The sequence below is a fragment of the Moschus berezovskii genome, chromosome 1, assembly GCF_049115385.1.
Source record: "Moschus berezovskii isolate FMDL1 chromosome 1, NW_MosBer_1.0, whole genome shotgun sequence".
Classification (NCBI taxonomy): Eukaryota; Metazoa; Chordata; class Mammalia; order Artiodactyla; family Moschidae; genus Moschus; species Moschus berezovskii.
The window spans coordinates 133,071,375-133,098,569 of record NC_142460.1 but is presented as its reverse complement, the minus strand read 5'-3'; the positions used below and the strand labels follow the sequence as shown (position 1 = coordinate 133,098,569).

The following is a 27,195-nucleotide window of genomic DNA, read 5'->3' as shown; positions in this document are numbered from 1 at the left end:
GAAGGACTGGTGGGAGGAATGCAGGTTAGGCTCTGGCCTCTCTCCACCAGCTGTTCTGGCTCTTCTATGGCTGCCCTGCTGCTGGGCTACACTGTAGGCTCCTGCCTGAGCTGGGAAACTGAGGCAGGCCATCAAGTCCTCCTCTGTCCTGACAGAAGGCACTGTGAGTCCACCCTAGTGCAGAAGGCACCATTCTGCCTCCTTTCTTGGAGTAAGATTCCTGCTCCAGCTGCCAGGAAGCCATTTTTGGGGGAAATGGTCTCTCTTCTGGGCCTTAGAGCTCATTTCCTGCCTCTGGCAGTGGCCTGTGTAAATGCAGCACCTGCCACTCCTCAGGTCTTGCTGAAGAGCTCAGGTGCCACATACAGGTGGACACACTGAGGAGAGTGAGTTCACGTGTAGCCACCAGCAAACTAGGAAACTGTTCAAGATGCGCCTTTGCCCGCGGGCTTCAGAACCACCTGAAGACACTGCTCTGCATTCACCTCCTGTAATGAATATCCACTCTTTCAGGAATAATTTAAATAAATGAAGTTACACTCCAGTTCAGTTCAGTTCAGTTCAGTCGCTCAGTCGTGTCCGACTCTCCGCGACCCCATGAATCACAGCACGCCAGGCCTCCCTGTCCATCACCAACTCCCGGAGTTCACTCAAACTCATGTCCACAGAGTTGGTGATGCCATCCAGCCATCTCATTCTCTGTCGTCCCCTTCTCCTCCCACCCCCAACCTTTCCCAGCATCAGAGTCTTCTCCAGTGAGTCAACTCGTCACATGAGGTGGCCAAAGTATTGGAGTTTCAGCTTTAGCATCAGTCCAAGGGCCCTCAAAAGCAAATATTACAACACCGCATGGCTATTTCCAGGACTAGAAAGAATGAGGCTCTGATCTTGGGGCCACGGTGGTTGAGTCCAGGCAAGGGGAGGTCACGTGTGCAGTAAGTTGTCTTGCACACTTATCTGAAGACCACAGATGCGGGGAGGCCTTCCACATTCCAGTTGAATTGAAGGAAAATGAGTACACAGGTTCAGACCAGTACTGCTGTCCACATGCCTGCCCCTTTGCTCCCCACCACCTCATCCCAGACCACCAGGGCCCAGAAAGGTCATTGTGGAACCCTCACTACCTGCCAAGCATCACGACTTCAGATCAGTAACCATCATTCTTGTCTGTTTCTCAGAAGTGACAGGCCTGGTGTGAGTTGGGGGCTGAGCCAGAGAGCAGAGTTTCCTTCCAGAATCCACTTCCTTATGGCATCTGGAAGGTCTGACAGACACAACTCAGGTCAAGTCCTCTCCAGGTGGATTCTGAGGTTGGAAGAGGCTGGACCCTGATGGGTGACCCCTCACTCAGGCCATGCTACTGCTCAGTGCACGAAGAAGTCTTGCACACTCTTCTTGAGTCCAGCAGGCGTCTGCCTGTGTCGTTTCTCCAGCACCGCTCCTGCTGCCACTCGGTCTGTGGCTCCCACCGCTCACAGGCCTGCAGCTGGTGCTGGGCCTTGTCCGGGAGGTCAAGTGGGGCCTCAGCTCGCTGCTTCCAGAGCAGGGCACCGCGCAGCTGACAGCTTGTACTGGATGTAGGCTCTGGCACATGGCGGCGTGTAGGCCAAGAGGGTGAGTTCCAGAGGGAACAGCTGCTGCTCTGGCCCCTGCTCAGCTGCAGCCCGCTTCATCTTCCTGGCACCCGGGGGCTCCAGGAGGTCTGAGAAGGCACTGCTGAGGCCAGGTTCCAGGCTACCGGGGTGGGGTGGGGGGAGACAGGCAAAGCGGAGGTACTGGGGCCTCTTTCACAGGTAGGCAGGTAACACCAGGAGATAGAGGTGGGGAAGATGGAGCTGTGGGCCCTTGGCCCTCAGAGCAGCACTTCCTGCCTCACCGGAGCCAGCTGACTTCAGCGGGTCCAGGTGGGTAACTGAGCCCCTTGGTCCTGCTTGTTTGGCACAACCTAGAGAAAGAAAAATACTGCGGGAATTCCCTCCATCAGCCTGTAATATCCACTGATCCCCATCAGTGCAAGCAGTTCTCCTCGAAGTGATCGGAGCAGAAGTAGATGTACTCGGATTCTGGGTCCCACAGGTGCTGGACGCTGGAGTCCAGCCCCTGGGAGTTGGCCAGCTGCAAGCCTTGCCTTGAGTTGTCCTTCTGGGCAAACCTGTGGAAGAAGAAGTGGTGGCTGTGCGTCTGGCGTGTGTCGCACGTGCAGCCTGAGTGGAGCAGTGACGGGGCGTGGCTTCACCGTAGCTCCCCATGAAAGTGTCATGAGGGTGTGTCCTGTATTTATTCTGTAGGGAGTTTGCTGTGCAGCTCATCTTAATTATACTATTTTTTTCAGATCATTCTTTTGCGTTTTCTAAAAAGATTTCTGTATTGTATCTGTACCTTTTATATATCTCATGGCTTATTGTGTCAGAATTTCCTAAGCTATTACACATAGAAACAACAAAAGCAAGATTTTTGGTTTAGTTTCTGGTTTTAGTTCCTGATTTTTAATATAAAGTTTATGGCCAAAAGCAAGAGAATACTGTAAATGTTTTAAATCATATAGGATGCACAATTTATTCTTTGAAAGTTTAAATATTTGTCTTAGTTTTTTAAAATGTCCTTTCAGCATCTAAAGAGGTAACCAAGCATTTTTTTCCTTAGCTGGCTTATGGATGTGAAGTTTTATGTTATCATATAGAATGAAATTTCCAGATGTTCAACCATCACCACATTCCTAGAATGAACATCACTTGGTTTGGTGGATTGTTTACTATATTTTCTTTTACGTTTCTTCTTTGTTGGTGAGTGTGTTCTTTTATTTTAATGCAACAAAATTATTAGTATTACTTGTGCCAGAACCTATACACCAAATAGGTACTTACAGAGCCAAATCATAGGAAAAAGTGGAATATTAGACGACAAATTAATGATGCTGTCTTTTCAAAAAACCTCTTCTACCACAACAGAAAAACCAAAACTATTCTTCAGTTCAGTTCAGTTCAGTCGCTCAGTCGTGTATGACTCTTTGCAACCCCATGAATCACAGCACGCCAGGCCTCCCTGTCCATCACCAACTCCCGGAGTTCACTCAAACTCATGTCCATCGAGTCGGTGATGCCATCCAACCATCTCATTCTCTGTCGTCCCCTTCTCCTCCCGCCCCCAATCCCTCTCAGCATCAGAGTCTTTTCCAGTGAGTCAACTCTTCACATGAGGTGGCCAAAGTATTGGAGTTTCAGCTTTAGCATCACTCCTTTCAGTGACACCCAGGATTGATCTCCTTTAGAATGGACTGGTTGGATCTCCTTGCAGTCCAAGGGATTCTTAAGAGTCTTCTCCAGCTCCACAGTTCAAAAGCATCAATTCTTCAGCGATCAGCTTTCTTCACAGTCCAACTCTCACATCCACACATGACCACTGGAAAAGCCATAGCCTTGACTAGATGGACCTTTGTTGGCAAAGTAATGTCTCTGCTTTTTAATATACTATCTAGGTTGGTCATAACTTTCCTTCCAAGGAGTAAGCGTCTTTTAATTTCATGGCTGCAATCAGCATCTGCAGTGATTTTGGAGCCCCCCAAAATAAAGTCTGACACTGTTTCCACTGTTTCCCCATCTATTTCCCATGAAGTGATTGGACCAGATGCCATGATCTTTGTTTTCTGAATGTTGAGCTTTAAGCCAACCTTTTCACTCTCCTCTTTCACTTTCATCAAGAGGCTTTTGAGTTCCTCTTCACTTTCTGCCATAAGGGTGGTGTCATCTGCATATCTGAGGTTATTGATATTTCTCCTGGCAATCTTGATTCCAGCTTGTGCTTCTTCCAGCCCAGCATTCATGATGTACTCTGCATATAAGTTAAATAAGCAGGGTGACAATATACAACCTTGACGTACTCCTTTTCCTATTTGGAACCAGTCTGTTGTTCCATGTCCAGTTCTAACTGCTGCTTCCTGACCTGCATACAGGTTTCTCAAGAGGCAGGTGAGGTGGTCTGGTATTCCCATTTCTTTCAGTATGTTCCACAGTTTATTGTGATACACGCAGGCAAAGGCTTTGGCATAGTCAATGAAGCAGAAATAGATGTTTTTCTGGAACTCTCTTGCTTTCTCCATGATCCAGCGGATGTTGTCAATTTGATCTCTGGTGCCTCTGCCTTTTCTAAAACCTGCTTGAACATCTGGAATTTCACGGTTCACATATTGCTGAAGCCTGGCTTGGAGAATTTTGAGCATGACTACTAGCGTGTGAGATGAGTGCAATTGTGCTGTAGTTTGAGCATTCTTTGGCATTGCCTTTCTTCGGGATTGGAATGAAGACTGACCTCTTCCAGTCCTGTGGCCACTGCTGAGTTTTCCAAATTTGCTGGCATATGGAGTACAGCACTTTCACAGCATCATCTTTCAAGATTTGAAATAGCTCAACTGGAATTCCATCACCTCCACTGGCTTTATTCCTAGTGATGCTTTCTAAGGCCCACTTGACTTCACATTCCAAGATGTGTGGCTCTGGGTCAGTGATCACACCATCGTGATTATCTTGGTCGTGAAGATCTTTTTTGTACAGTTCTTCTGTGTATTCTTGCCACCTCTTCTTAATATCTTCTGCTTCTGTTGGGTCCATACCATTTCTGTCCTTTATTGAGCACATCTTTGCGTGAAATGTTCCCTTGGTATCTCTAATTTTCTTGAAGAGATCTCTTGTTTTTCCTATTCTGTTGTTTTCCTCTATTTCTTTGCATTGATTGCTGAGGAAGGCTTTCTTATCTCTCCTTGCTATTCTTTGGAACTCTGCATTCAGATGCTTATATCTTTCCTTTTCTCCTTTGCTTTTTTCTTCTCTTCTTTCACAGCTATTTGTAAGGCCTCCTCAGACAGCCATTTTGCTTTTTTGCATTTCTTTTCCATGGGGATGGTCTTGGTCCCTGTCTCCTGTACAATGTCACAAACCTCCGTCCAGAGTTCATCAGGCACTCTATCAGATCTAGTCCCTTAAATCTATTTCTCACTTCCACCGTATAATCATAAGGGATTTGATTGAGGTCATATCTGAATGGTCTAGTGGTTTTCCCCACTTTCTTCAATTTAAGTCTGAATTTGGCAATAAGGAGTTCATGAAAACCATCCTTTAGGGGTGAAAAATAACAAAGAATGCCTTTGGGCTAAAATCACTATCTTTGGCCATAAATATTCTTATAAAAAGCAGTTATTTTAATGGCATCATCGTGAAACATGAAGCAACATCATATTGGTTATTTTATATAATAAAGGTAATATATACATAAAATCAGATGAAACAGAACCAATACCATAGACAGAAGGAAGCATATATTCCAACTGTAAATGCTAAGATGGTTAATATGATTAATCATCACATTTTCTCGAACTCAAAGAAGAGGAGGAAATGGTGTACCACATTGCTTTCAGAACATATAATAGTATCTGGTACATAGTTGATGCTCAGTAAAGGTTCACTAATCTATTTATCTAATTTCTAAAAAATTGAATTTTAGTTGATCTATTATTGTGTTAGTTTCAGGTGTATAGTATAGTGGTCCAGTATTTTTGCAGATTACATTCCATTATAGGTTATTATAAGATAATAGGTATAATATAATATATTAGCATATAATATAATGCTATATTCTAAATTCTTGTTGCATATATGTTTTATATATAGTAATTTATATCTATTAATCCCATACCCTTGATTGGTCCCTCTCCTCTTCTCTTTCCACTTTGGTAACCGCAAGTTTATTTTCTATGTCTGTGAGTTTGTTTCTATCTTGTGTGTGTGTTCAGTCTCTCAGTTATGTCCAACTCTTTGCAACCCTTTGGACTATACCCTCGAGGCTCCTCTGTCCATGGGATTTTTCAGGTAAGAATACTGGAGAGGGTTGCCATTTCTTCCTCCAGGGAATCTTCTTGACCTAAGGATCAAACATGTGTCTCCTACATCTCCTTCATTGCAGGTGAATTCTTTATTGCTGAGCTATCAGGGAAGCCCTCTGTCTTATATATATGTTCATTTGTATTATTTTTTTTATATTACACATATAAGTGATAATATATAGTATTTGTAGGGCTTCCCTGGTGGATCAGATGGTAAAGAATTTGCCTGAAATGCAGAAGACTTGGGTAAAGAATCCATCTGCAGGATATATAAGAGACACAGGTTCAGTCCCTAAGATCCCCTGGAGAAGGGCATGGCAACCCACTCCAGTATTCTTGCCTGGAGAATCCCCACGGAGAGAGAAGCCTGGTGGGCTTCTGGGGTCACAAAATAGTTGGACATGACTGGGCAATTAAACACACATATTATTTGTGTTTCTCTGTGTGACTTGTTTCACTAAGCATAATATTCTCATTGGTTTTAATTGAATAGGAAAGAAGATTTTGTTGGCACTAATTTTCAAAATTTAATTGTTTGAAAAAAAATTTATGGATCTTAATTTGAAAAAATAGGAAATAAGAAAAAAGTCTCCCATTTCCACTGCTCATTATTCTTCAACAAAGTGCTGAGTTATTACTTTCTTGTATATCCTTGCAAAGATTATATGTTTGAGTAAATGTAGGTATGTATTATACACATATATTCATACACATGTACACTCCCCCGCTGCTTATTTTACACACAAAGGGTAGCATAATAGACATACACATCTGCCTCTTGCTCTTTCACCTCTTGGAAATGTTTTCAAACTAACATATAAAGACTCTCCCCATTCATTTTTATGGTAGGATAGTATTCCAATGTAAGGTTGTACCATTTGTTTTTATTGTTCAGTTGCTAAGTCATGTCTGACTTTTTGCAACCCCGTGGACTGTAGCCTGCCAGGCTCTTCTGTCCATGGAACTTCCCAGGCAAGAATACTGGAGTAGGTTGCCATTTCTTTCTCTAAGGGATCTTCCCATCCCAAGGATCGAACCCACATCTGTGTCTCCTGCATTGACAGGCAGATTCTCTACCACTGAGCCATCAGGGAAGCCCATGGTTGTACCATAGTGTATTTAATTTGTCTCCTATTGATGACCATTTAGGCAGTTTCCAGTCTTTGGAATTACGAAAAAAGTTAACCTCATATGCAAGTTACTTCACACTTACAGGAGCAATTGTATAGGACAAATTCCTATAAATGGAAGTAGATTTGTGTCTTTTCATTACACTTCTGTTTTATTTTCTTTCCCTGCTTGCTATATCATTACCATTGCTATTACTTCTGCTGCTGTTTCTGCTATTACTTCTGCTGTGTGGCTGTTACTACACAGGAGAAATAGAATCAGTTTGTATAGTTCTGAAAGAAAATTTCTGATGGTGTTTTTATTAAAATATTTTGACTAAGGGATAACACATATTTATGATACTGAGTTTCCTATGTAACAACATAGCATGCCTCTCACCTGAAACTATCACAACATTGTTAACTGACTATACCCCAATACAAAAAAAAAAGTTAAAGAAAAAAGAATAAAGCATGCCTCTCTACTTTTCAAGTCTATTTTTGTGTTCCTCAATAAGATTTTAAAGATTTCTTAATCTAGGGCATGCACATTTCTTAATGCAGATTGTTTATATATGTAGATACTTTATCTATCTGTTGGCACTCTAAATTTATTCCTGTTGACCAGTATTTCCACTGATGATTATTATATAAAATCTACCAATTTCTGAACACAAATTTGATACCCTACCAATAGAATGAATTCTTTTTATTGTTAAGAGTGTTTTAGTTGATTCTCTTGGATTTCCAGGTATGTTATTATGTTATTTGCAGAAGATGGTAATCTTACTTCCTCCTTTTTAAACTTTGTTGCTAATTTTACCTTCTTATTAATTGCTTTGTCTATAATCTCTAGAACTGTACATGGAACAACAGACTGGTTCCAAATAGGAAAAGGAGTATGTCAAGGCTGTATATTGTCACCCTGCTTATTTAACTTATATGCAGAGTACATCATGAAGAACGCTGGGCTGGAAGAAGCACAAGCTGGAATCAAGATTGCCAGGAGAAATATCAATAACCTCAGATATGCAGATGACACCACACTTATGGCAGAAAGTGAAGAGGAACTCAAAAGCCTCTTCATGAAAGTGAAAAAGGAGAGTGAAAAGGTTGGCTTGAAGCTCAACATTCAGAAAATAAAGATCATGGCATCTGGTCCCATCACTTCATGGGAAACAGATAGAAAAACAGTGGAAACTGTCAGAATTTATTTTTTTGGACTCCAAAATCACTGTGGATGCTGATTGCAGCCATGAAATTAAAATACGCTTACTCCTTGGAAGGAAAGTTATGACCAACCTAGATAGTATATTAAAAAGCAGAGACATTACTTTGCCAGCCAAGGTCCGTCTAGTCAAGGCTGTGGTTTTTCCAGTGGTCATGTGTGGATGTGAGAGTTGGACTGTGAAGAAAGCTGATCACCGAAGAATTGATGCTTTTGAACTGTGGTGCTGGAGAAGACTCTTGAGAGTCCCTTGGACTGCAAGGAGATCCAATCAGTCCATTCTAAAGGAGATCAGTCCTGGGTGTTCATTGGAAGGACTGATGCTGAAGCTGAAACTCCAATACTTTGGCCACCTCATGCAACGAGTTGACTCACCGGAAAAGACTCTGATGCTGGGAAGGATTGGGGGCAGGAGGAGAAGGGGATGACAGAGAATAAGATGGCTGGATGGCATCACCGACTCAATGGACATGAGTTTGAGTGAACTCTGAGAGTTGGTGATGGACAGGGAGGCCTGGCGTGCTGTGATTCATGGGGTCGCAAAGAGTCGGACGTGACTGAGCAACTGAACTGAACTGATAATCTCTAGAAAATGTAAAATAATTACATTACACTAGAATGTCTTGTATAGTTCCTTACTTTAATGAAAATACTCCTAGAATTTCTCTAGTAAGTATTATACTGGATATTTTTTTGGGGGGTGTAAGATAGGTACATTTTATAATGTTAAGAAATTACCAATCTATTCCTATTTTATTGAATTTATCTTTTAATCAGAATGGATGGCAAATATCATTAAGTGCCTCTTTAGAATTTATAGCTATATCAAATTATTTTTGCCCTTATATCTGTTAATATGACAGATTATATAAACAAATGTCTCAATGTCAGTTATCTTCACATTCCTGGAATATATCCCATTGGATTCTGGGAAATTAATTTTTTAATGTGCTACTGGGTTTGATTTATTAACATTTTATTAAAAATATCACATCAATATTTGAGGGATTGGTCTTTATCTTTGTGAAGTTTCATAAGAACTTTATGACAATTCTGTAAAAAGATTTTGGAAGATCTTATTTATAACCTTACTTGTTTTTACTTTCATGTATTATGGCCCAAGATAAATGAATTAAAATTTCCTACAACTAGTGTATCTTATCTTTTTTTTTTTTTTTTGCTGGTGTCTCCTAAAATTTTTGTTTTATGAATATTGTTGCTACATAATTTGATTCGTAGATAATCTTTATAACTTGTAAATCAAATCCTTTGTAGTAAAATTGCCTTTTTTATCTCATTTAATATTTTTGGATTATATATTTCCTTGGCTGATATAAATATCATGCTTTCTGTTTCTTTTGGTTTTCATTTGCTTATTTTATTTTTATTTAAAAATTTTTTTTACAGATTTTCACATTCATTTACATCAACTGAACAGCTGTTAACTTTGTGTAAAACAATTTAGTAGTCATTATTCAGTGCTTCTTAATAGCTGAATATATGCCTGGCATATAGGTTATACAAAAATAAGAAGGGAGTACTTGATCATCATATGATTCCAAATCATTCTATCATAAACAACAATTTAAACATGGTGGGGATACATGTAGAGTTCAGATATACTCATTTGAGAAGAGAGGGCCTTTCTTTAGCAAATATGTGGACAAACTGCTTCTCAGAATTTTCAGCAAAGAGGATTAATTTTGACTAGGTGTTGATTTTCTATCTGAAAGTGCCATTTCATGTGCTTTATTTGGTAATTTGTCATGGTACAAAAAGATAATAATAACCTCACGTTAGATTTGAATATGTGGTGTGGTTTTGCTGTCAACATCAATAGGATTTGCTTTAATTTGAATTACTAACATATATTTTATTTAACCAAGTAAATTATTGTTTATCAACTTTTTAGTTTCATATTTTCTAAATCATTTTATTAAATATACGTTTCCCATTTGCTAGATTTTGCCATGTGATCCCATCTAAAAATCTTTTTCTTATAACAGTCAAGTTTGACCATTTAGATGAAATGATAGGATAGATATATTTGGTTATAATATGTCATATATTATTTTATACTATGATTTTGTTTTTTCTTAACTTTTGGAGTTCAATTATTTTGCCAGAAAGTGGCACATCTTGAATTAGCTACAAACAAGGCCAGAAGGCACAAACAAGCTGTGCGAACAGGAGGCCCAGACCCCTATGTCATCTGCTACTATAGAAATGACCTTACCCCCAGCACATACCAATAATCCTATGGGAGGTTCCCTTATGATTTGCTAGAAGAAAAGGAAAATATCTGAACTTGGATTACTGATGGGTTGGCTCAGTATGTGGATACAAGTCAAAATTTGACTGCTGTTAAGAGCATAGACCTACTTAGAAGTGGCCCTTGAAATAAAACAGTAAGAGAAAATTCTCCCAATGGACACAGTTTCAGGCTGTGTACTTGGTCATTAACTTTATATGGGAAAAGGAATGTATAGGTAAGAGCTAAGAATCATAAATGGTGGGAGATGTCTTGGCTGAATGGCCAAGGACCTGGAAGAAGGAAGATTGGGAGATCAGAGATAAGGAACACTGAGTTAAAAACATGTCATTTGATACATGGGATTTGGCACAAAGTATAGATATCTTTTTTATCCCATGTTAATGCCCATGAGAGCATTAACCACCAAAGAGGCACTAAAAACAAGTATAAAGAATGGCTTAACCAGATGACATCAGTTTTATCATAGCCACTATAGTGTGTTCCAATGGCCGCATGAATGGAATAGCTTTGCTGTGAGGAATATAAGCTAGCACCACCCAACAGCATAAGATCCTATTCCCCAAGGTTGGTCTTGTTATTATTGTCATTGCTAAGTGTGCAATCTGCTAGAAACATGCTTGGCCCCCAAAATGGCACTATCCCTTGAGGAAGCCACAGTGATTTGGTGGCAATTGTTTTTTTTACCTCAGATCTTTCCACTCTGAAAAAGACATCAATTTGGGGTAGGATGTGGTGGGAGGGAAGAGGAAGGTTCAAGGGGGATCAGACATACATATACCTATGACTGATTCCTGTTGATATATGGCAGAAGATAACACAGTAAAGCAATTATCCTCCAACTAAAAATAAATTTAAAAAGATGTCAATTTGTATCATGTAGAATTTACATGTAATCAGGGTTTGAGTTCATCTTTCCTGCCCACAGATCTTAAGCCTCAATCACTGTTTAGGGGATCACAGAGTATGTGATCTGCTGACACAGGAGCACATGAACATTATGTCTGACCAAAGAACCACTTTACAGCAAGGAGCTCCAGCAGTAGACACAAGATCATGGAATTCACTTGTTCTTTTGTGTATCATAACCTCTCCTCCTCTACTCAGAAACTGCTGGATTATTAGATCTATAGGACACGTTTTTGAAGGAGAAACTCAGCCAAATACTCTATAAGGATGCGCCACAATTCCCCAACAAGTAGTATATATATATACATACTAAAATGATGACTGTGGCATGGTGATGAATTCACTATAGGTAGAAGACACAGGGCTTCCCAGGTGGCACTAATGGTAAAGAACTCATCTGCTAATGTAGGATACATCAGAGGTGTGGATTCAGTCCCTGGGTTGAGAAGATCCCCTGGAGGAGAACATGGCAGCCCACTCAAGCATTCTTGCCTGGAGAAGCCCATGGACAGAGGAGCCTCACCAGCCCCAGTCCCTGGGTTCCCAGAGTCGGGCATGACTGGAGTGACATAGCATGCACACACACATGCAGAATACATAAGCCTGGGAACCCAGTCACTCCAGGCTTCCATGACAAGAGACCAGCAGAAGACAAAAGGAGTCACCATCCTGGCAAAGGTAATCAACTACAGCATTGGGAGGAAGTTGGGTGGCTGCTACACAATGGGGGCATGTATAGGCACTGCCTTGACCAGTTTTGATGTAAATGGGCAATGGAGCAGTCACAACCTGAGAAGGGCATGGACACCAGGGTATCAGATCCCTTGGGAAGAAGCATCTGAGCCACCCAACTAAGAAGCAGCTTAAATCAGCAGAGGTGCTAGCTAAAGGTGAGGAAAATCCAGAATAGGTGATAGAGGAGGAAGACCATATTAATTTTCCTGTTGCTGCTGTAATAAATTATCACATACTTAGAAGCTCAAGAATTTGTGTTGACAAGTTAATTTTCTTACAGTTCTGGAGGTAAAAAAAATTTGCAAATGAGTCTCACTGGGCTAAAGCAGTGATAGTTGCCTTGGAGGCTCTGAGGAGAAAAATCCCCCTTTCTTTCTTCTACAGGTTATCTGAATTCCTTGACTCATGGCCTTCATGAGCCTCTGTCTTCAAAGTACATCACTCCAAACTATGCTTGTATGATTCTATCTCCTTCTTCTGCCTCTTTCTTGCTTCCCTATATGTATTATATCCTAGAATGTATTACATCCTAGAATGTATCTTTCCTAAAATTTATTACATTTGAAAAATCCCTTTTGCCATATAAGATAAAATTCACAGGTTCTGGGGTTTAAAATGTGGACATCTTTGTGCTCTGCTGTGCTCAGTCATGTTTGACTCTTTGTGGCCCCTTGGACTGTAGCCTACCAGGCTCCTCTGTCCATTGAAATTCTAAATGCAAGAATACTGGAATGGGTTGCCATTTCCTCCTCTAGGACATCTTCCTGACTCAGGGATCAAACCCGAGGCTTCTGCATTGGCAGGTGGATTCTTTACCATGGGCACCATCTGGAAAGCCCAGAAGAACGATTATTCAGCCAGCACTGAGATGCTGAGTACCAACTGCAGCCATGATACAAACTAGAGTGGTAGAGATCAGTCAGCATCTCCAAAAAGCTGTATCCACATGGGATGAAACTATTACATAAAGCAAATGAATTCAAATGGTGCCGGGGTAGACTGTATTGAAAATTATGCTACATTGTCCAAATCTCGTGCTAGGACAAAGACACTTATTTTCTAAGCTGCTGGCTCATAGCCAAGTCTGTCTGCCAAAACTGTCCTTGGACAAAGGAAATGGGCTCACCCAAGATTTTGTTTCTCCCTTGGAACAGTTATTTTAAATCAGGTCCCTGGGACTCAGTTACAACAGAATTTATATAGATGACATTGAGAAACACAGCAAACCATGCCTAAACAGTCATTTAACAACAAATAACAAAGAGAATTTCACTTGGATGAAACAAGCCTCAGTAAAAGTCAAAGGTGCAATTTACTGAAGTATATGGCATACGTATGTGTCTTAGTTCATGAACACAAAGATCTAATCATTTACATGCTAAAAGAGTGCTGGATTATTAAGGAATTCTGAAAAAGGTGCCTTGGAATGAGGCTGGGATGTACAGAAGAGTGTCAGTGACATTGTTGAGCTGAAGGCATATATTCTAACATTTCTAACAAGCAAAGTTAAGCAGCCATTATAAGAATAAGTTGCTTCACAGTGGTTGTAAGTTCAGCTGATATGTTAATATATTATGCATAGGTGAACCTGTTAAGAAACTTCTTATTATTGTGAACATCTTAAAGCTAATAATTTCTTATTCCATACCACTTAACTAAAAAGTAAAGAGATTTTTCAGCTGGAAACTTTATATATTCAAATTCCTATGTATGACATGAAGAAAAATTTATTCCCTAAAAAGGAAATTTCCCCCAGTAAAAGGGAAAACTTGAATTAGTGGTTAACTGCTTCCTTCAGCAGATACTAAAAAAGACAAAAACAAAATTTTTTTTAAAGAAAAACCCTTTTTAATTCTTTTAATGATGTAATTGAATAGTTTAAATTTTTTGGTGATGAATTGGCTTTGAAATTAGGTTTTCCTGATTCACATTCCAGGAAACACCCTGTTCCTATTAAATATATATGTGTACATATGTATGTTTATGTTTGAGTTCAACATTCAGTGAGTAACCATGCCTATTAAAATGAATATCTTTCAAGGACCATATCTATTTAATAACAAACTCATCAAGCTGAGTTTAGAGATTCATTCTCCCAGTGACCTGGTCATTGTCAATTTTAAAGTGATTTATCCTAAGGTGGCAGGTATGTCAAATGGAGGAGACAGACAATGAAAAAGCCACACAGTATGCTGCTTCAGGTCTGCTTATCAGAATGGATCACTCCCATTCGGCACAGACACTACACCCTCACATCAGCATCCATTAACCGTCTAGTCACCCTTCTCTGTGCTGTAAGCAGTCTTCAAGGAATGGCCCACTGACAAAAGGGAAGGAGGAACATTGGAAATAAAACGGTCAGTGATGGGAAGAGTGGATTTGGCGTGGAAGTAGAGGTTTGAGTGGGAAGAAGGAAGGCATCTTATGGCAGAAGATGGGCCCTCTTTAGAGAAGCATGACAGTGGTTAAGAGCATGGGCTCTTGGCTCAGACTGCCCAGTTCAAAGCTATGTTCTGCTTTTATCAGCTCTGCATGTGTGCGTGCTCAGTCTTGGGCAATCACTTATCTCTGTGTAACTCAGTTGCCTAATCCTTAAAATTGGAATATTATTAATATTTATCTCCTATGACTGTTGTGGGGATTAAATGAGCTAACATACAAGGAAAGGATTTACAGTAATACCTGGCACATACTAAGAGTGGATAAAGGTTAGCTATTACTATTTTTATTACTTCTCTTAAGGATACCAGAATCTTGGGTTTATATATATAACAGACAGTCTTGGGTTTATAACTTACAGAGAGTTATAAATGTTTCCTTCTATGGTTACAATATTTATACCTTTTTCTACAACCACTAAATAACAGAACAAAAAAAGACCACATAGTTACTCCCCTCTCATAGTCACATTTTACATTGGTATCCATACTAATAATCCTTTATATTTGCATAACTTCTCCCACTTTAAAAAAACCACACATATACACAACCTTATTTGTTTTATCATTCCAAGAATCTCCAAAGTCAATACACTAATAATAACAACAACAACAAAACCAAATGCTGTCCCAGATATGATAATACCACTGGGGCTCCCAGAGGAAACAAACATAAAATTACTTTGAGGGATGAAACACTCAACCCTCAAGCCATTGAGTATTCACACAAGTAAAATATTTATTTAAAAACAACTGAAAAACCCCAAATTATAAAACACTCAAGGAAATAAGCCATTATAAGCATATCAACAGATGAAATCTAGAGCAAAAATTCAAAAATTCCAGGTAATAAAATTATTGATCTCAAGTTATGCAATTATATGTTCAGAATGATTCAATGTATAAAGAAAAATTATTTTTATGAGAGAAGACCAAGTCACTTTAAAAAGGACCTGAAAGATGCCAAAAAGAACCAAACGAAATTTAGAATGGAAACCAAATGTAAGCTAAATTCCAACTCAAAAAGACTGAATGGATTGGAATTTAGAACCAAGGAAACAAACCAAACAAACAAACATTGTATATTCTGTAGAAAGGGAAAATACAAAAGATCAAGAGACACAGAATTACAAAACATTCTTCTTTCCTGTGATGAGAACCTTTAAGATCTACTCTCTTGCTGCTGCTGCTAAGTCACTTCAGTCGTGTCCGACTCTGTGTGACCCCACAGATGGCAGCCCACCAGGCTCCCCCGTCCCTGGGATTCTCCAGGCAAGAACACTGGAGTGGGTTGCCATTTCCTTCTCCAATGTGTGAAAGTGAAAAGTGAAAGTGAAGTCGCTCAGTCTTGTCCGACTAGTAGTGACCCCATGGACTGTAGCCCACCAGGTTCCTCTGTCCATGGGATTTTCTAGGCAAGAGTACTGGAGTGGCTTGCCATTGCCTTCTCCATGATCCTTCCTACCCCTCCCCCAAATCTGTTCTTCCCAGTCCTCTCTATTTTGCTTAGCAACAGTCGTGTCATTCTAGTTTTTCAGGCCCCAAATCTTCAAACCCTCCCCACCTCTCTTTCTCTCTCTCTTTTTACATGTCATACCCATATCAGTGAATCTTGTTTTCTCCATTTTCAAAACATATCCAGAATCTGAACACTTCTTATCACCTCTATTACTCCAAGAGTCTCTGTTGTTTCTTACATCCAGATTATTGTAGAAGCATGTTAATTGACCTCCTTGTTCCACTTTTGCCTTTTTTTGCAGACTCTTCTCAAAACAGGAAACGTGAAGGTAGGTTGCATTACTTCTCTGGTCAGAATTCTCCAGCTCTCCGCCCAAGGTCCTAAGTGATCCAGCTGCCTTTCCCTTCTGACCTCATCTATGATTTTCCCATTTTGATTCCTCTGCTAATAGCACACTGACCTCTTTTCTGTTCCTCAAAAACTCTAAGCTGCCCTCAACTTAAGGACCTTTGACTTGATGGTTCCTTTACCCAAAATGATTTCCTGAAGGTATCCACAGGTAATGCTCCTTCATCTCCTTCAAGTTTTGCTTAAATGTTAGCTTCTTGGTATGGCCTATCTTGTCTGCCCGACTTAATAATTTTCAAAACTCTAATCTTATGTTCCCATTCTTTGTTTCATTTTTCTGCATATTTTCTTATCCTTTTCTTATATACTATATATTTTCCTTATTTATTTTATTTCTGTCTCACCCAATTAAATATACTTTGATGGCAGGTTTATTTTTGTCTGTTTTGTTAACTCCTATGTCCCCAACATAGAAGTCTCTAGCACATGCTGCTGCTGCTAAGTCACTTCAGTCGTGTCCGACTCTGTGCGACCCCATGGACGGCAGCCCACTAGGCTCCGCCATCCCTGGGATTCTCCAGGCAAGAACACTGGAGTGGGTTGCCATTTCCTTCTCCAACGTGTGAAAGTGAAGTTGCTCAGTCTTGTCCGACTAGTAGCGACCCCATGGACTGTAGCCCACCAGGCTCCTCTGTCCATGGGATTTTCTAGGCAAGAGTACTGGAGTGGCTTGCCATTGCCTTCTCCGCTCTAGCACATAGTAGTTGCCTAATAAATATTTGTTGAATAAATGGAAGAAATTATAGTCAATAAGAGAGTTGAGGGAGTTTATTGGACATAATATTACTATACAGTGTCATTTATGCTATAATCTTTTCAAAAATAGTTCGAAAATATAATTATTAAAAGGGTACCATTTATAACTTCAGCTAAAAATATAAAATATTTATAAATTTTTAAAAAGATATATAAGACTCAAGATCCTTGAGGAAAAAGTCATAAAACCTTATTAAAAGATATTGAAGAAGATCTAAATAAATGGACAGATACACGGTATCTACAGATAAAAAAAATAGTACCATAAAGTTGTTAATCTACTTCAAATTAATCTATAGATATAATAAAATTCCAATCAAGATACTGACAGAGTTATTCATGAAACTTGAGTAGCTTATGAAAAATTATTAAAGAACAGAAATGAATCAAAGAAGTTTTAAAGAAAGAGTTTGAGGGTACTTGTCCTATTATATACAGAAAAACCCCCTTTAAATGAATAAGAACAGATTCTTCTTAAACCTCAAGAGAAAAAAAAAAAGCCCAAACCTTAAGGAAGTACTTTACCGAAAAGGAAATTTAAATGCAAAAAGCAATTAAATACATGAAAAAGTGGTCAGACTCATCAATACTGAAAATACTGCAGGTTTAAATATCAGACACTGCTTCACTTAAATGGACAGAAATTTTAAAAATCTGATAAAAGCAAGTATTGATCAGGAAATAAAGCCACTGAGACTCTTATACATGACTGATCAGAGTGTAAATTGGTGAAACCATATTGGAGAGCAATTTGGTGGTTTATCAGAAAATTGAAAGTATATGAAACCCTAAAATTAGTTGTTTCACTACTGATTATGTACAATAGATATTAAGCACAGCTGCCAAAATTGTTAATTATAAGAATGTTCACTGTGGCACTGTAAGAATAGTGACTATCCATCAAAAGAAGCCTGGGTAAGTAAATTGGCATGGTCATGTGATGGAACACTCTATTGCACTGAAAACAAATGAATTGGGACTACACATACTGACATAGATAAACCCCAAGGACATAATATTGAGCCTTATTACATCATTTATGTAAAGTTTAAAAACATGAACTATAATGCTATAAATCCTTTTTGAGCAATGCATATGTAGCATAGAAATAAAAACACATATGGATAAATACCACAACAGGATACTGGTTACCTTAAGAGAGGAAAGGGAGGAGTATTGAAGGGGAAGAGAGAAACATGCAGGTGACAACAATTTCATTTAATTTCTTAAATTGGGTGATTTTTGTGTACTTAACATTTTTTATTGTTAAAAAAAATTGAAGAGAATTGGAAGATGGGTAGATCAATTAGGTATGAGTGAGCATCAAATGAAAGGTGGTGCTGAGAGTGTGAGAAGAGGCTAAGTGGACAGGGAGACAGTCTGACCTGAGGAATCTGGAAGGAGAGCCTAGTAGTAGAAGAAATGAATTATTAGGTACGGGTATTCCAGAAGAGGCAGCTGCGAGGGTGCAGGAGGGCCGAGAGGAGCTACTCCATGTTCAAGGTCAGGAGGGGCAACCTCATCCAAGGTAAGGAGCAGTAGCTACGCTTTGCTGGAGCAGCCGTGAAGAGATACCCCACGACCAAGGTAAGAGAAACCCAAATAAGATGGTAGGTATTGCAAGAGGGCATCAGAGGGCAGACACACCGAAATCATAATCACAGAAAACTAGCCAGTCTGATCACACGGACCACAGCCTTGTCTAACTCAATGAAACTAAGACAGGCCATGTGGGGCCACCCAAGACGGACGGGAGGTCTGACAGAATGTGGTCCACTGAAGAAGGGAATGGCAAACCACTTCAGTCTTCTTGCCTTGAGAACCCCATGAACAGTATGAAAAAGCAAAAAGATAGGATATTGAAAGATGAACTCCCCAGGTCGGTAGGTGCCCAATATGCTAATGAAGATCAGTAGAGAAATAACTCCAGAAAGAATGAAGGGATGGAGCCAAAGCAAAAACAATACCCAGTTGTAGATGTGACTGGTGATAGAAGCAAGGTCTGATGATGCAAAGAGCAATATAGCATAGGAACCTGGAATGTTAGGTCCATGAATCAAGGTAAATTGGAAGTGGTCAAACAGGAGATGGCAGGACATTCTAGGAATCAGTGAACTAAAATTGACTGGAATGGGTGAATTTAACTCAGATGACCATTATGTCTACTACTGTGGGCAGGAATCCCTTAGAAGAAATGGAGTAGCCATCACAGTCAACAAGAGTCCAAAATGCAGTACTTCAATGCAATCTCAAAAATGACAGAATGATCTCTGGTTCATTTCCAAGGCAAACCATTCTACCATGGTTATCCAAGCCTATACCCCAACCAGTAATGCTGAAGAAGCCGAAGTTGAACGGTTCTATGAAGACCTACAAGACCTTTTAGAACTAACACCCCAAAAAGATGTCCTTTTCATTATAGGGGACTGGATGCAAAAGTAGGAAGTCAAGAAACACCTGGAGTAACAGGCGAATTTGGCCTGGGAGAATGAAATGAAGCAGGGCAAAGGCTAATAGAGTTTTGCCAAGAGAACGCACTGGTCATAGCAAACACCCTCTTCCAACAACACAAGAGAAGATTCTACATGTGGACATCACCAGATGGTCAACACCGAAATTAGACTGATTATATTCTTTGCAGCCAAAGATGGAGAAGCTCTATACAGTCAGCAAAAACAAGACTGGGAGCTGACTGTGGCTCAGATCATGAACTCCTTATTGCCAAATTCAGACTTAAATTGAAGAAAGTAGGGAAAACCACTAGACCATTCAGATATGACCTAAATCAAATCCCTTATGATTATACAGTGGAAGTGAGAAATAGATTTAAGGGACTAGATCTGATGGAGAGAGTGCCTGATGAACTACAGATGGAGGTTCGTGACACTGTACAGGAGACAAGGACCAAGACCATCCCCATGGAAAAGAAATGCAAAAAAGCAAAATGGCTGTCTGGGGAGGCCTTACAAATAGCTGTGAAAAGAAAAGAAGAAAAAAGCAAAGGAAAAAAGGAAAGATATTCCCATTTGAATGCAGAGTTCCAAAGAATAGCAAGGAGAGACAAGAAAGCCTTCCTCAGCAATCAATGCAAAGAAATAGAGGAAAACAGCAGAATGGGAAAGACTAGAGATCTCTTCAAGAAAATTAGAGATACCAAGGGAACATTTCATGCAAAGATGGGCTCGATAAAGGACAGAAATGGTATGGACCTAACAGAAGCAGAAGATATTAAGAAGAGGTGGCAAGAATACACAGAAGAACTGTACAAAAAAGATCTTCATGACCAAGATAATCACGATGGTGTGATCACTCACCTAGAGCTAGACATCTTGGAATGTGAAGTCAAGTGGGCCTTAGAAAGCCTCACTAGGAACAAAGCTAGTGGAGGTGATGGAATTCCAGTTGAGCTATTTCAAATCCTGAAAGATGATGCTGTGTAAGTGCTGCACTCAGTATGCCAGCAAATTTGGAAAACTCAGCAGTGGCCACAGGACTGAAAAAGGTCAGTCTTCATTCCAATCCCAAAGAAAGGCAATGCCAAAGAATGCTCAAACTACCGCACAATTGCACTCATCTCACACGCTAGTAAAGTCATGCTCAAAATTCTCCAAGCCAGGCTTCAGCAATATGTGAACCATGAACTTCCAAATGTTCAAACTGGTTTTAGAAAAGACAGAGGAACCAGAGATAAAATTGCCAACATCTGCTGGATCATCGAAAAATCAAGAGAGTTCCAGAAAAACATCTATTTCTGCTTTATTGACTATGCCAAAACCTTTGACTGTTTGGATCACAATAAACTGTGGAACGTTCTGAAAGAGATGGGAATACCAGACCACCTGACCTGCCTCCTGAGAAACTTGTATGCAGGTCAGGAAGCAACAGTTAGAACTGGACATGGAACAACAGACTGGTTCCAAATAGGAAAAGGAGTACGTCAAGGCTGTATATTGTCACCCTGCTTATTTCACTTATATGCAGAGTACATCATGAGGAACGCTTGGCTGGAAGAAGCACAAGCTGGAATCAAGATTGCTGGGAGAAATATCAATAACCTCAGATATGCAGATGACACCACCCTTATGGCAGAAAGTGAAGAGGAACTAAATAGCCTCTTGATGAAAGTGAAAGAGGAGAGTGAAAAAGTTGACTTAAAGCTCAACATTGAGAAAACAAAGATCATGGCATCTGGTCCCATCACTCCATGGGAAATAGATGGGGAAACAGTGGAAACAGTGTCTGACTTTATTTTTTTGGGCTCCAAAATCACTGCAGATGGTGATTGCAGCCATGAAATTAAAAGACGTTTACTCCTTGGAAGGAAAGTTATGACCAATCTAGATAGCATATTAAAAAGCAGAGATATTACTTTGCCAACAAAAGTCTGTTTAATTAAGGCTATGGTTTTTCCACTGGTCATGTATGGATGTGAGAGTTGGACTGTGAAGAAAGCTGAGTGCCGAAGAACTGGTGCTTTTGACCTGTGGTGTTGGAGAAGACTCTTGAGAGTCCCTTGGACAGCAAGGAGATCCAACCAGTCTATCCTGAAGGAGACCAGTCCTGGGTATTCATTGGAAGGACTGATGCTGAGGCTGAAACTCCAATACTTTGGCCACCTCATGCAAAGAGTTGACTCACCTGAAAGGACTCTGATGCTGGGAGGGATTGGGTGCAGGAAGAGAAGGGGACGACAGAAGATGAGATGGTTAGATGGCATCACTGACTCAATGGACATGTGTTTGGGTGGACTCTGGGAGTTGGTGATGGAAAGGGAAGCCTGGCGTGTTGCGATTCATGGGGTCGCAAAGAGTCGGACACAACTGAGCAACTGAACTGAACTGAACTGAACTGATTCCAGAAAGGACTTGAAATTAAAAGACAAAAGTTAAAGGCATATCTGGAAACTTAGAATTCTCAAAGCAACCCTAAAGATAAAATATTTTCCAGCTCTGTTTTGGAGTAACTGATGCATGAACTACAGAGCAGAATCTAGTGATGTTCGATTCTTTTGTGAGTGACTTTGAGGGAAGGACTAAAGGCTTGCTTACTAAATGTCTAGATTATACAAAGCTGGGAATGATAACTAATGTACTGGACAGAATCATGGTTTTTTTTTTTGTTGTTGTTGTTTTGTTTTCTTTAATTTGGCCATATTACTCAGCATGTGGGATCCTAGTTCCCTGACTATGGATCAAACCTGGACCCTTGACAGTGAAAGTAGAGAGTCCTAACCATTGGACAACCAGGGAATTCCCAGAATCATAGTTTTTTCAAAGGTATAGATATTCTAGAATGAGACAAGAGTATTATTTTAATGGTTTAAAATATGACATAATATACTTAACATTTTTTCAAGTTATCTAATTTCAAGTCTTGATTCAACATGAGGGTCTTGGCATATCACAGGATAAATGTGGCCAACTGCACCATGTTACTATTGAAAAGAAGCTTTAGAAACAAAGTATCTAACTAGTATCAGCAACTATTTCAAACAGTTTGTTCAAGTAGTAGGCAATGATAAATTATAATAATAAATATAAAATATTCCAGGGGAAGGTACCCAGAATGCTGAGAATGTAGACAATCTTTGGGAGTTACAATGAAGCAGCCTCCAAGAATCTGGAAAAGAGATTGCCCTGTGAGGATTAGACAAGCAACCCTGAAGTCTAACCTAAGGCACAACCTGTACATGGGTGACTTTACAGTTGAGTTAAATACAATCTCAGGGAGGTAGGGCTAAAATATGATTAAAATACAGGGAGAAGAAGCCTAGTCAGTAACAAGAGACAGATTGAGTAAACAGACTTAGAGAAAACAGCATGGAACACACAAGAATTCTGATGGACATGATTATACTTTTCATTATAAATCACTAAGTCAGCATTCTATTTTATATTTCTGACAGCATGATTTAAATAGCATTTCTCAGGTACTGATAAAATTGTGTTTTCAGACCACAGACTGGTATAACTTTTCTCTGCTACAGAGCCTTCCTTTGTCAGGGGAATATATAAGGACAGTAAGGATAGCCAACTGGGAAGACAGAAGCCAGAGGTGAGACTTGATACCTACCTGCATATGTTTAAAGTTCTTCTTGTAGCAACAGAGGTTTAATTCTCTTGATTGTTAAGGGCAGAGACCAGACTAAAGGATAATAGACAGAAAATATTTATAAAGAGAGAGATTTTATTAGACCCAAAGGAAGAACACACTAACAATTTCACCTTCCAACAGTAGAAAAAGCTATCTTTTTGTTAGGATTCTTTGATCATAAACAGCAGAAAAAAATCTGGATAACTGAAGCAAAATAAATGAAATAAATAAAAGATAAGAGGTGGCTGACAGATTTCAAGGGAAATTTGTAGTACTTAGCCTTAGAAACGGAGAAGGCAATGGCAAGGCACTCTAGTACTTTTGCCTAGAAAATCCCATGGATGGAGGAGCCTGGTAGGCTGCAATCCATGGGATCGCTATGAGTCGGATGTGACTGAGCGACTTCACTTTCACTTTTCACTTTCACACATTGGAGAAGGAAATGGCAACCCACTCCAGTGTTCTTGCCTGGAGAATCCCAGGGACGGGGGAGCCTGGTAGGCTGCTGTCTATGGGGTCACACAGAGTCGGACACGACTGCAGTGACTCAGCAGCAGCAGCAGCAGCCTTAGAAAGGCAACGACTGAGGCAGCTATAGTCACAGAAGGATAGAAAGTGAGGACTGTCTCCTTGAAATACCGTCATCATAATAACTCACCCTTTGCTAATTTCTTTCCTAGAATCACTGGGAAAGAAAATCTGATCGGCATATCTTGGGTCAGTTGTCCCCCACTCCTGCTTTCCCCTTCCCTGGCAAGGGCAAGGTAGAGAACCGTGATTCAAGTCCCCATCAAGGAAGGGTTCATGCAATGGAAAGGGACAATTTACTGAAGGAAAATGGAAGAGCAGGAAAAAAAGTCGAAAACCTAGCATGTTCTCATTGCAAAAATAGAAGGAGAGGCCACCTGGTTGTCAAGAATCCTAAAGAAGGGATTTCTCTGCCGGAAGGAAGTTGGAAAAGACAGTTTAGATGGTCCCTTTCAGTTTTATGTTTATAAAGAGAAACTGATGTGAAGAACTGATTCATTTGAAAAGACCCTGATGCTGGGAAAGATTGAAGGTGGGAGGAGAAGGGGATGACAGAGAATGAGATGGTCGGATGGCATCACTGATTCAATGGATATGAGTTTGAGTAAACTCCAGGAGTTGATGATGGACAGTGAGGCCTGGCGTGCTTCAGTCCATGGGGTCGCAAAGAGTCGGACATGACTGAGCGACTGAACTGAACTGAGAGGTAGAATTGATTACTGAGACACAAGGTTATTAGGAAAGGCCTAAGAAGGAATATTTAGTGGGTCTTGGTTATAAGGGAAGGATGGGATGCAGCTACAAGGAAGAAACCACAGAGTAGGCACTGTGGTTCAGGGCTCTAATTGCTGGTATTAGTCATTGAATGTCACAGTCACTGAGACATCATGGAAAGGGCATGAACAATGGAAAGACATGTAACAAAATCTGGCTTGGGATATTTAAGCTGGTAATTGTTAGTAGATTGAACTAGAGAAAGGCAAGGCCAAAGGCAGGGGGATCAATTGGTTTGAGAGCCTAAGCCAAGGTGACAGCAGTGGGAAGGGAACAGAAGAAGCAGATGAAGAGGCATTTCTCAGCCAGCGCTACAGAACTTACAGGGAAAGGAGAGAGTGAGAGAAAGAAGTCAAGAATGACTCCACGTTTCAAACCTGGAGATCTAGGGAAAAGGTAGTATAAATGGAAGAAAGGTGATAACAGGGTGTGACAGAAATTAGTAAATGAGGATCTCAGGAGAACTACTAGCTCTCCAGACCTACTAGTCTGGTTGGGATGCTGAGTGGAGGGCTTAAAGGATGAACAATGCTCTTGAAGACAAAGGAGATACCAGCCTTGATGGTTAAAAGTAGGGACACATAATAGAACTCACCAGTCCTAAAATTCTGAATTTGTCATCTGTGAGTCAAAGCAACTCACGAAGAAACAAAAGAAATCACTGACACTAGTGACCTCTAGTGGAAATAGGCTTCAGGGAAATACAGATACAGACAGGTATTTGTATACACATGCATATACATATTTTCTATTAGATGAAATCAGTAGTATATTCAGCCAACTTATTGCCAGAGGAATGTGAAGGAAGGGGTTGCTGGAAATAGCATGCACATCCTACTCAGAAAGTGGAACTGTACCAGAGAAATGCTTTGTTTTTTTTGAGTCAGACTAAGTTGATTAATTTTCTGGACACATAATTGCTGTCAAAGACATTACCTGAGAAAAGAAGACTGCTTAGGCAATGACTTCACTGGTCACTGGGGGGACTTGGCATGTTAATGGCAGCCAAAGAGAGAACATGCTGACAGATTTGAGGAGGAAGCTGCACTGGTTGCTATTATGCCTTTTAAACATCTTTTCATTATGACATGGAAGAAAGATGTTATCTCTGAAATATGTACATAATTGTTATTCAGTATTTTATGGCTCAAGTCCAGTCTCTTTCCTTTGCCTGGCACATGTTTGTGCCAAGTGTTGGGAAAAGCTGTTAAGCTGAGAGGATGGGAGGGGATACTAGGTGGTCTTGGCCTTTGAAATGGGACCAGTCTCTAAGCACAACCAAGAAGGTCAACATCAAGCCACCTTGGGCACTCTACATCCAGTCTCTCTGAGACAGGCTTTCAGGATACATAATCTTGACATTGAGGAGAAGTGAAAGAATGGGAGGGTTGATGGAGATTTTAAATTTGTCTGATCACAATTGGGGTCTAATAACAGGTGAGTTGAATTAAATGGGGGGAGTATAGAAAAAAGAGCAAGGAGAAGGTTTTAAAAAATGGAGATTATATGAAAATAAACAGAATCAGCATGATTAAGCCCTGGGCAACCGTCACTTCTGGCAGTAGAGTGATGGTTACCCTTGTCTCGTGTTGCCTGCATGGCAGGTGTCATCCTGCCTTCTTTCATTATTCAGCTCCCACCCAACACCCTGCTTTGTTTACTGATGCTCTTGTGCAGCTTTGTGAGTCTGCTTTTCCTCAGATTTTCTCCCTCTCACCTCCGTGTCATCTCAAGGATACAGAAACAACCTTTAGATAATCTTTTTTTTTTTTTCTTTTGAGAATTCCACTCTGGCCTGCAATTTCCAGAGTTCTGGTCTCCATGGATGGACAGAAGGTAGCCTGACTGCCCCCTCCCCCTCAGGTCAAAGACTTCCCTGGTGTTATTTCTTAGATGCCAACTAAACCACAGGGCAGAGTTAAGAGAGACAAACCTGAGTGGTCCTTACTTTTTCCTCTGCAAAGATCTTTTCCCCCAGAATATGTACAATCATTTAGCTCCAGAATAGATTGTTTCAGGGATCTAGTCTACAAGCTAGTTTACTTACTGAAGATGAGCTAATGATTTTGATTTGCTCCAAAGCTTCTGTCAGGCTGTCTTCAATCTCAGAGTCCTCTAAGGAGAAGAGGTCTCCAGCTCTCGAAAGGTCTTTTTGCCCCAAGACCAGTCTGAACAGCTGATGCATGCTGAGGGGTCTGATGATCAGTGGACTGCCTGCAGGCCCAGGGCCATGCTTCTCAGTCAGCAGAGGTTAGTGAGACCAAAACATGTGGCACACCATAGACTTCATATACCTTGAAAGGTCATTTTTCTCCAGACTTTGAGGCTTTTTTTGACACTCTCTGCAAGAGAAACAAATGACACAAGACAGCCATTAGTTGAATGTCATGAGCTCAGAATGTGAACTTGGTGCCCAGCAGAGAAACAGGAAAAGAAAAAAACATTTGGAAATGTGCATGGAACAACAGATTGTGGCTTGATGACCTTCAAAAGAACTCTTTTCTTATTTTGTCTCAAAAAGCCCTGTCAAAGATGATTCTATTTTTCCAGAATTTAATTTGATCCTTAAAAAGCAGCTTTTTAAGAACCTACTTTTCTCCTTTCTATATCCTTC

The 27,195-nt window shown here is 40.2% G+C and overlaps 1 protein-coding gene and 1 pseudogene across 14 annotated transcripts in view; both read right to left on the bottom strand.

The window, feature by feature from the left end:
- The window catches only part of VEPH1 (ventricular zone expressed PH domain containing 1), a 326,186-nt gene that overhangs the window by 289,600 nt on the left and 9,391 nt on the right, over positions 1-27,195 (bottom strand). For 12 of the 14 annotated variants that reach the window (XM_055410995.2, XM_055410978.2, XM_055411004.2 and 9 more), the window contains one exon: positions 26,629-26,923. In XM_055410995.2, coding sequence (XP_055266970.2) covers positions 26,629-26,766 — 138 coding nt within the window. In that variant the 5' untranslated portion in view covers positions 26,767-26,923. Of the gene's footprint in view, positions 1-26,628; positions 26,924-27,195 lie in introns of those variants that run through there. The other 2 variants (XM_055411078.2, XM_088839553.1) reach the window with 1 other exon arrangement.
- On the bottom strand, positions 1,069-26,192 carry LOC148778855 (THAP domain-containing protein 7 pseudogene; annotated as a pseudogene).